The 10,030-nt window shown below is 38.7% G+C and overlaps 1 protein-coding gene across 1 annotated transcript; it reads right to left on the reverse strand.

The window, feature by feature from the left end:
- Nucleotides 1-935: 935 nt before the first annotated feature.
- On the reverse strand, nucleotides 936-8,726 carry LOC105627510 (zinc finger with UFM1-specific peptidase domain protein-like). Its single transcript, XM_012208789.1, has 9 exons — nucleotides 8,707-8,726; nucleotides 6,382-6,621; nucleotides 3,376-3,635; nucleotides 2,559-2,862; nucleotides 2,035-2,465; nucleotides 1,552-1,954; nucleotides 1,354-1,481; nucleotides 1,071-1,294; nucleotides 936-980 (listed from the first exon to the last, which is right to left on the reverse strand). Exons 1-9 carry the CDS (start codon nucleotides 8,724-8,726, stop codon nucleotides 936-938), a joined length of 2,055 nt encoding a protein of 684 aa, XP_012064179.1.
- Between the last annotated feature and the right edge of the window lie 1,304 nt (nucleotides 8,727-10,030).

A 10,030-nucleotide genomic window follows, 5' to 3' on the forward strand; every position in this document is an offset into this window, starting at 1 on the left:
AGTATATAATATATATATAATATATATGAAAATGCGATTTTTTGGTCACTTTTGCAGACACTCCAGATTCTTTTATAGAAGCGTTTAGCAATCAAAATGCGTCAAAGAATATCTCTTTCATATTGTTATATAAAACTTGTAAGGTATGCACCGTACGGTTCTCGGCACTTTTTATATTGACTAAAAGTCGACATCGCTTTGATGGAAATCTTTGTCACAGATTGTAAGTTGTAGAACGAGACAAGTGCTGGGAATACCGCGTTGATTCTGGAGCGTTTCCAAGAGTATCCGTTATTAGTGAATGATTAGCGTCATATTGATAACAGCATCACAGCTACGAAAAAGTCTCGTTTTCCAAGCTCTGCCACGGCTTTTTCGATGGTGCAACCGATCGGTACAAGACGATTGGTCGACTAAGGGTTAGCACAGCCTGTTCGGTGCGACGAAAATTGAGCAGAACATTTTGGACAAGAAATGACGATCGATTTAACACTATGTTCCCACGGGCCTTTCACCCCGCCTTGAATCTGATAATTTTCTTCGCAGAAATTTACGTGCACAATAAATTTTTATTTAAAATTAAGTATTTCTTCATTCAGAAAAAGATTACTCGTTTACAGCGACGCGACGAAGAGCCATTTTGATATTTAAATATTAGCTCCGCAAAATTGTTCACCGCGTCACAGGCTTCGCGCGGGCACAATGATTCAAGAAGTCAGTCCATCATTAACGACTAGAGAGATGCAAGAATATATTGTTAAATAATACGAGATCTGCAACTATGTATAATATACTACAATGGAATAAGTCTGCTAGCGGTAGAAGAACATAGGACATCGCGGTCACGTAATTTCAAGGATATTGGATAAGATTGGTTTGAGGCAGTAGTCTATAGTCTTTGCCCGAGGCTTGATTATTTCTCGGACCAGCAACTCTCACCTGTCTTGAGGAACTCGCATTGATCGTAATACTTTACTTTGCTGAAAAAAAGAAATACGAGAAGTGAGATTAACGTCGTGCGTATTGTTAAATAAATAAGGAGACTATTTGAAGGCGCCTGTATGCATTACCTGGTATTGCGCTTCTGTATCCATAGTACCGATTACAGCTACAACTTGATACTGTCTGGCCTTCATTGCTGCGGTGGATTTTCGTACGAGCCTCATCGCTCCAGGCGCGCTACTCGTACTATTGAAATGTGCCATTTGCGGTGGACTATGGCTCGGATCCAACACCAACATGGTTATTGAACCGTCCCTTAACTGTTCCACGCCCATGATTGTTCTGCTGTGCCCTAAATTTATTTGAGTATGTTAGTTTGGTTTTTCTGAAAAATATAAAAAAAACGCTTACCTTGATGTTGAAGATAAAGAGGTGGTTTGAAGTCTTCGCACCTTTGAAAGTATTGCAAGACCCAATTGAACAATTCAGGATGACCGCCGTCTGCGCTGGTAGGTCTATGAAAGTCCACCAGTTGACACCTGTACGAAGTCAGGGAAAAAAAAGTGTGCGTCGTATGACTTGGCGATCAATCGCGTTCATGGAACTTACTTTATCCTCAAACTAGACAGCAGCGTGAATACCTCCGTGGCGCCGATCCACTTCCTAGTGTTAACGAGTTTACCGCCGAGTTGTTCCGCGCCCTGGATGTCAAACCCTTGCGCCCACGCCCACTCGATCATCTTTTGCAATTTTGAGATCGATGGCATGGAGCTACGCAGAGGATTCTCCGTGGAACTGTTGCCACCGGCACCGGAGCTCCATGCTTTGTAAACTAGATCGTTGTATCCTGTGTGCTGCAAGAGAGACGAGATTAGCATCTGCATATTTCTGTAACCGCATCCCCAGCCCTTATCGCCGTAAGTTGATGCGTAATGGTCCACAGTGGAACACATCCAGGTATTCACTACATTACTGCAAGCCTGACTAATGGCTCGTACTTTCGGGACCAGCCCTACAAGAGAATAAATAATGCCAAGTTTCTTGGATAAAATTAAACACTTTTGCGTAAAGAATATTATAAATCGTACGTACCGCGCGTACAAGAACTGCCGTCGTCGATACCGCTACTCTCGGCGACTCTGAGCTCAATTTGTCTTTCGAAAAAATCAGCCACTGTCATTTCACCCGCATACACAGCCCGCTGCATATTAGTGACACTCTGTTCTCTGAAGTTACCCTGATTGTCCATACCGTACTGCGCTCTCAACATCTCGAATTCGCGCTGTTCGCGTAGTTTCCTTACTTCCTTTTCTCTCCTCTCCATGTCCTTCGCTAGCATACGGTCGGTCGACACGTCTGGCGTCACAGGCGACGGCGTGCTCTTCTTGTTGAAGTGCTCTTCGATGTGTGCCATTAGGTCGTCATTATTTTTAAATAATGTACTAAGACATACTGGACAGGCAGGCGTAGAGTCGCTACCGATAGTAGCCGTATCAGATTGTGAACTTGTTCCGTTTGCAGGGCTAACAAAAATAAATCATCGTTAAACAATTATCATAATTGTGCTATAATTAATTTACTATTATCTCTTAAATACATTGCACGTGAATGCGTACCTAAGTATATCTTTGTGCTCGATATTGACATGTAACTCAAGATCAGAAGAATTTGGAAAAGACGTAACGCAAAGGGGGCAGTTGAAGACTCCATCCCGTGATGGCGGTGATTCCGGCGGGAAGGACGGCGAGGTGAGATCAAAGTGTTGGCGATTGATATGCTCTTCCAACCTTAGTGGACTGTCGGAACTGTAGGGGCACATCGGGCACTCCTGCACTGGAAGTTTTGGGGAAGCGTGCGAGCGTAGTTGTAGATTTAGGCCTGAACGCAGCGGTGAACCTTGACCTGCTGCACCCTCTAACACTAAACAAGAAGAACATGTTAATTTTCATTCACATTCTCAGATCGAATATAAGGCCTGTTTTTTTTAGCTAAACATCTTGCACAGTTTGTTTTTCCTCCTCTTCTGTTCACAGAAAAAAAAAGAAAAGATGAATTATGCAAGTACCAAATAGGCAAGTCTCCAGAGATAGATTTTGAGTAAAGTATGCTAATTTTTTATAGCAAAAGAGGACAACAAATTTCGTATAGAATCTAATATCTAACAATACCGACAAACTGCTACCAAAAATGGGAGCAACAAAGCCAAAATTATTCGTGTACGTAGCTCTTTCTCAGTTTTTGCTAACACAGCATATCAATAGATCATCGACAGATCCTAATGAGCCAACTTAATGAGCACACAAATGGCTATGAATCTGCAGTAGAAATATAATCAAATTTGCTATCAATTTGTCAGCAAATTACTAGTACATTTTGCTATCTAAAACGTTCAATTAAAAAGGACAGACTTATAATATGAACAATGTCCATTACCAGCATTGGCATTACTGTTGTTATTGTTGTTATTATTGTTCACGTTGGAACTTGCTACTTGGACCGGCTTTCTCAACGATTGCTGTTGTTGCTGTTGCTGCTGCTTGATGCGCTGATTCACAGAGCTACCCCAGCCGTTCTGCAGATGAGGTGGTCGCAGAGACATAGATGGTGAGAGCGCTCGACACTCGTCGCGTCTGTTGTGCTCATCCATTAGCGAGTCATCGTCAATAAACGCCATCATATCATTCTCCGGGGTGCTGTAATATATACAAGTAACAGCGTTAGCCGATCTCTCTCCATTGGAACTACCAATAAAGCGAGTCAAACAATATTCATGCACGAGCGCGCATAGATACGAATGTCATAAGTATTGTTGACTTGTCGGAATACTTCATCCGTACTACAAAGCACGTATTACATTTCGGTCAACAAATTCCTCTCGCATTCCTCGACGCGTCGTCGCTTCCTTGTTTCCCACATGAATAAATCTGGTACAGCTTCACTAACACTTGCACGTTTGTTCTATCAGAGAGAAACCTCTCTGGTTCTATCTCGTCGAGATGAGTTTTGCAACTTCTTTAGATTCACCCAAATATGCCTGTATTTTGTTTCATAGACAGTTGTTGACACAATACGCTATTAGCTATACCGTTCGATTCAGTAACATGTATTAACAGATATTTGAAACCGTTCGATTTAGTTCGCTCTAATTTTGTCTGATCATATGGCTCGTTGGCGGGAAATTAAATAACAGTTATCGATGGTTTACTGATGGTAATACTGTTATCAGACGGTAAAGTGTCGATATATAGAAATTAAACTTAATCACGTCAATAATATAGGTAATGATAATATCAATAAATGATAATAATTGATAAACTATAATTAATATTTTAATTGCCGTAAAATTGTATCTAATATAAAAACAGGTTAAATCGTGCAATCTCCAATACATTCTATTGTTTTAATAATTTTGTTTTTAAACTCATAATGATTTCAACTGAGACACCCTATGATTAACTGCACATTTCGGTATCAATGCAACTGGTGTGTTCGGCTGATTGAATGATGCAGTTTTTCTCCAGTGTTCGCATGTTCATCTGAGCTCAGCACAAGTATACACAAAGTGGATCCGACAAATTTGTTGGGGCCAGTTGGTGTAATTATCGGTACAAATACAAATAATATCGGTACAAATACATTTCATGAAACGCTGAAAAGCATGAGTGTAATCACGTGGTATCAATTTTGACATTAGCGTCTCTACACATACATGATGTTATACACTTTTCATGCATTTTCATTGTTTAGCGTCAATTTTTTAATTAATCCTAAATAGTCTCAGAGGAAGAGAGTGACAAACTGGTTATTATTACGTGAATAAGTCACATTTCAGTGTCCACGTCCAATTAGGATGGGAGCACGTGACCAGTTTTCTTCAATCTGTTCTGTCTATGGAGTTTTGCTCCAATTAGAGGAAGAATATTTTATCATTCTCTCTCTCTGAGTCTCTCTAATATATCCTATTGACCTATTTTGATGTTGAAAAAAAATGAGCGTCGAACGTCAGCATGAAAAGCACTTTTAATTATTTACGTCATGACAAATGATTTGTATTATATACTCATGGAATTGTAATATTATCGTCATCAAGTACGATGATAATTAATATACCTGATAGAACGTAAAAAAAAAGCAGAGTAAAAGTTAAAATTACATTGAAGAGGTGCAAAAAATATTCAAGAAAGCAGTCAATTTTGCAGATTAGAGTATAACTAGTAATGTGATTTATTACACAGAAAATGTATATTTATAATTTCAAAATCATTTCTGAATGTTGCGAGAGACGTGCTACGAAATAATAAAGAAAATAATAAAGAAAGGAAACATTCACAGTGTATAACAGTTTTAATATGCACCAGTGTGTGTACACCAGTGTTCCCAGTCAAAATCACTATAAATAAATCGAGAAATAATAATCGTCGAGAATCTTAACTAAAAACTATTTCTACAATATATCTATTTTTACAACTGCAAACATTATAATACGAGATTTTGCAGAAATTATTGATTAGATAATATTTTTAATTTATTTTGAGATTCTTTCTTAGTGTATGTGTGATAAAACTAAACATAATTCAAATAATTATCATCTCGGATAATACACGGACGGTGTACTGTCTCGGATAAATGCGATTTTAACTGATTGAAAACATTATGATTAAAATCCGCGACATATATATACAACTAAATCTGGTTCTCAGCTAAACATAGAGATTTCCAGTCGAGATTTACACTCAACAGAATAATTAGCTAAATATTCCTTAGACAATATTTATTAGATTATTATTCGTTTTAACATTTTTCATATTAGGTTTGCTCGCGTTGCTTACATCTTTTATTCTCAGAATCTTCACTTTCTCTTTCTTTAATATCTAATCAAATATATATTTATCTCGTTCTAAGTGCGAAAATTTTGGGGATATCGAGCAACGCGAATAGACCTATGATTGAACTTTTACCGAAAAATCTTGGAAATTCTTGGAAAAATTAATTTCTTTTATATTTTTACCTGTTCTATTATTATCATTTTTATTTATTATTAGAAGAAGATGGAGTAAAATTGGATAGGAGATTGAACTAATAGAGACCATCTATTTTTGTAATCAAGCACGTTGTGAAATGGAAAATAATAGAATAGAAAGTAGTAAAAATTTAACTAGACCGACTAGGGAAAATAGAAGGAAAAATACTATCTATTTTCAATGTATCTTTAGTAATAATTTAAAACAATTAATGCAGTAATTTTTTACACTTATGTAATGTACTCTCCGTGAAAATAAAGTTTAATGAATTTACTCGATTTTATTTCACTTTTTATTATAATGCGATATTATAAATGTAACAATACGAATTAAAAGAAATTTATATTCCACTTTATAGAAAGATGCAGTGTGCAATAAGCAAGAAGAGAACAGTGTTACTTTATGCATTCTAATGTACCTCGGAGTCAGGTAGTCCAGATGAGCGCTGTTAACGTGGACCAGCATCTCCGTGGGCGAGATTTCACCCAGGTCGCAGAACGGGCAGTTGGCAGCGCCCTGGAGATGATACTGCACCATGTGCGACCGCATTTCCTCGTCGTTGAAGCCCTCCAGGCCGCAAATCTCACACGTGTAATTCATCTCTGGCGGTTTATTGGACGCCATTTTCAGGGTGTCCGAGGTAGCGGCCTTCCGGATCCTTTGCCACATAAAATTCAGTCGAACATCATTAAGGGAAGTGCGAGGATTTATGATGCCGGTACTGTTGATCGTAAATTTAACACCGATTTGCGCGCATTGCGAGTAACTGGGATTAATTCGACATTTCCGAGGTAAATAACGGAGGAATGTAGCAACGGCGAATGGGATTACGGCGAATCGTTACGTAAATATCATGTATTTACACCGAACGTCCTCGATTATATTGATGAGATTAAAAATAATGTATTTTTTATGATAACACACGTACACAATAAATAAAAAAATTTAACAATATAATTAATAGAATAATTTATAAAAATAATTTATATATAATAATATAAATAATAGATGTATATATAAAATTTATAAAATAATAATTTATAAAATACTTATAATTACATATAATTTATATATTCGTAAAATACAAACTATAAATAATTAACCTTTACAATATCAATGTGTATTAATATTAATTAAGAAATAGTTATGTATAATTGGAACACAAGAATCGTTGTCATTTATTTTATGTATTTATAAAATTACTTTTTTTCATTCCTTTTCTGTAGATTTTATCTATTTATCCTATTCATTTCGAAAGAGTAAAGGAAAAAAGTTAGAAAGAAAATGCTTCCACCGCGATCGAACGACAAGTAGGATAATGCAACGGGGGTGAAGTCGCGAGTGATTTTTAGATCCACTTATGATAGTGGATTAGCATATACGACAGTTTGCGAGAAATAATTTGACGTTATGCGTGCGATTTCGATTAGCGTCTTCGATAATCGATATAGCCTCAAAATATCTTGCGGCGAGCGAATCCGCAACTTCCGGATGATTCGTATCTTCCTTCAACTGATTTCATGGGAGATCAATGTTAATTAATTGATTGATTCAATGAATAAAGAAATGCGATCGATCAAATCTTCTTTGCCACATTCTAAACGGAATATCGAATATCGAAGATCAAATTTAATTGAATTGAATGGAACAGTGAGGCTGAACATGTATTTTGACACTATCGGTATAATCTAATTCCCGAAGCACCAGCAGAAGCACTCGTTCCAACGGACTCTTCGTGATATTTTAAAATGGTTCACGGTGGTGATATACGAACACCTGGGAAATTTAACCGTAGCGCGGTATCGTTCGATTTTTCTCACATTTCTTTTTTCCCTCGAGTGCGTGATCGAACAGGGGGACATCCTTTTCAATGACCATGAAATAAAGTTCGACGCTAACAACAACTAGTAGTTAGCGAATTGCAATAAATTATTTTTAGAATCTTTTCCCTCTGCTGATGTTTTAAACATAACAATTGATACGAAACGTATCGGGATAATATCGCTGGACTTGTGGTGTTTTTCCGCAAGAGACACAGATGACACAACTCTTGCTGGAAAGCACCCCTAATCTATTAGATCACTATGATCGACTCCAATTAATCCCACTGCAGTACAATCGACTCAGAGTAATCGACGGACGGTCGGACTGGAACCAGAAATGCGTTCCTCCCGATCGAAGCACTATTATCCATACATTTGAATCAAACGCTGCACTTAAGGGCTTCTCTCACCTCCGGCGATTTTACCCCCGCAACAGCACGACTATCAGCCGTGTCTAATGCCGTATCGCGACGTCGGAGCGGCGAGTCAATCGATGGATTCTCGCCAGCCGAAGGCCAGCAGGAGGTCCGTGGCAGTTCATAACTCGTTCCCCGCGATAGATGGAAGGCTGATTCTCGCGATCAACGGCGTCGTCGGCAACGACAACGAGACACATGTAACGTCGCCGCCGTCTCGCGGATGAAAGGGGTGAGAGAGAGAGAGGGGAAGAGGGAGGACGTCGCGACTCTTTTTATTTGTTCGCCCCCGGTGAAACTAGGCCACCGAGTGACTCGCGCGAGAAAACGACCACTGTTGGGTTGGGTTGACCCATTTCTGGGTCCCTTGCACTGATGAGTACGCGTGCACTCGGAAGCCGAACGTCTGCGGTCTACCTTTTCCGCGCGTGGCCGGGTGTCCCCCCGTCCTTCTTCTTTCCTCCACGAACTTCCGGCGCTCTTCCGCAGTACTTGTGCACTCACCGGACTGTCGGATCGATCATTCGCGCTCTTCTCGTGGTAGGCCCGCGCGTTCGTCCCGCGGAAGCGGGACACCGCCGATCGCCTAACACACCGCCCCGTTGCTCGGCTCCATATGACAGGCACCGCAGGCAGTTCTTTCCGTCGATCTATTCGTCGGGATGATTTTACGACTCACTTCCCCACGCGCAGGGGAACCTGCCACCCGCTGCTGGCGGCCGCGCGACCCGCTCCGACGCCACCCCCGACGATGCTTTCAGCGCCGCTCGACACCCCTTCGGAGAATACGCTGTCGGTAACGGCTGACGTTCCTCATGAGGGTAGCTAGTGGGAAACTAGACACGCGGTACCGGCGAAGCTATTGATCGTATCGTACTAATTATAACAATAATTGCAGTATTAATTATATTAATTACATTATAGCTATAATTACAATAATAATATTTACGATAAGATATGGTTATTATATAATTTCTTTATACTGTCAAGGAAATAACAATTTTGCTAAAGTATTTAAAAATTTAGTAAATATATACCGATTTGAAAATAATTTTGTAAGACTATCATAATAATTGGAATCTTAAGCAGATTTAGACGAGCAGCAACAATTGAGTAAGCATTGATCGCTATGTATGTATATTCTTCTAGATTTGAAAGTCCGATTGGATGATTTAGAAGAGTACATCAATAACAGCGAGCGTTCACTCAACTGTTGAGCTGCTGACCGCAACCATTACTATGTATATATTACTGCGGTAATATTCAGGTATGTAGTAATACATTTCAATAGTGTGAAAAAAATCACATTGCAATAATATTTTTTTTGTGTGTCAATAATATAATAACGTCTGTGTGATTCCCAGTAATATTCCTAGCAATTTCCTATAATGTTTCTATGTAATGATCAGTAATGTCTCGGCACTCGGTCTTTTTCTTAAGAGATATATCACTGATTCTACACGCGGCGAATATGACCTGTCAATTGCGATTCCTAGAGCATTAGTTTTGTCTATCTATGTTAACACGGTCTTTATTCATTGAAGATCACAGTATCGTATCATTTAGTGGCATGCATGCAGTTATTTCCGAGTGCCGCTGAACAATGAGAAGATTTAAATATAAGCAACAATTAGACAAAGAATACGAGAAAATGAAGGAAAGCATTGCTTGTTGGCTCAGCAGATGATTGTGTTATGAAAGAAAATAAACGAAACCTACACAGGCAAATCAGATATAAACCTGCCATCGATTATCTTTAAAATATATACATATATATATATATATATATATATATATATATATATATATATATATATATATATATATA

The sequence above is a fragment of the Atta cephalotes genome, assembly GCF_000143395.1.
Source record: "Atta cephalotes unplaced genomic scaffold scaffold00009, whole genome shotgun sequence".
Lineage (NCBI taxonomy): Eukaryota > Metazoa > Arthropoda > Insecta > Hymenoptera > Formicidae > Atta > Atta cephalotes.

Excerpts from the sequence above, each read along its gene's own strand:
- LOC105627510 (XM_012208789.1), bottom strand. The coding sequence starts at position 8,726 with ATGATCGATCCGACAGTCCG. Across the intron at positions 3,636-6,381 it reads CTGGACTACCTGACTCCGAG|CACCCCGGAGAATGATATGA; the intron begins GTACATTAGAAT and ends TATATATTACAG. Across the intron at positions 2,863-3,375 it reads CAACAGTAATGCCAATGCTG|TGTTAGAGGGTGCAGCAGGT; the intron begins GTAATGGACATT and ends CTTCTTGTTTAG.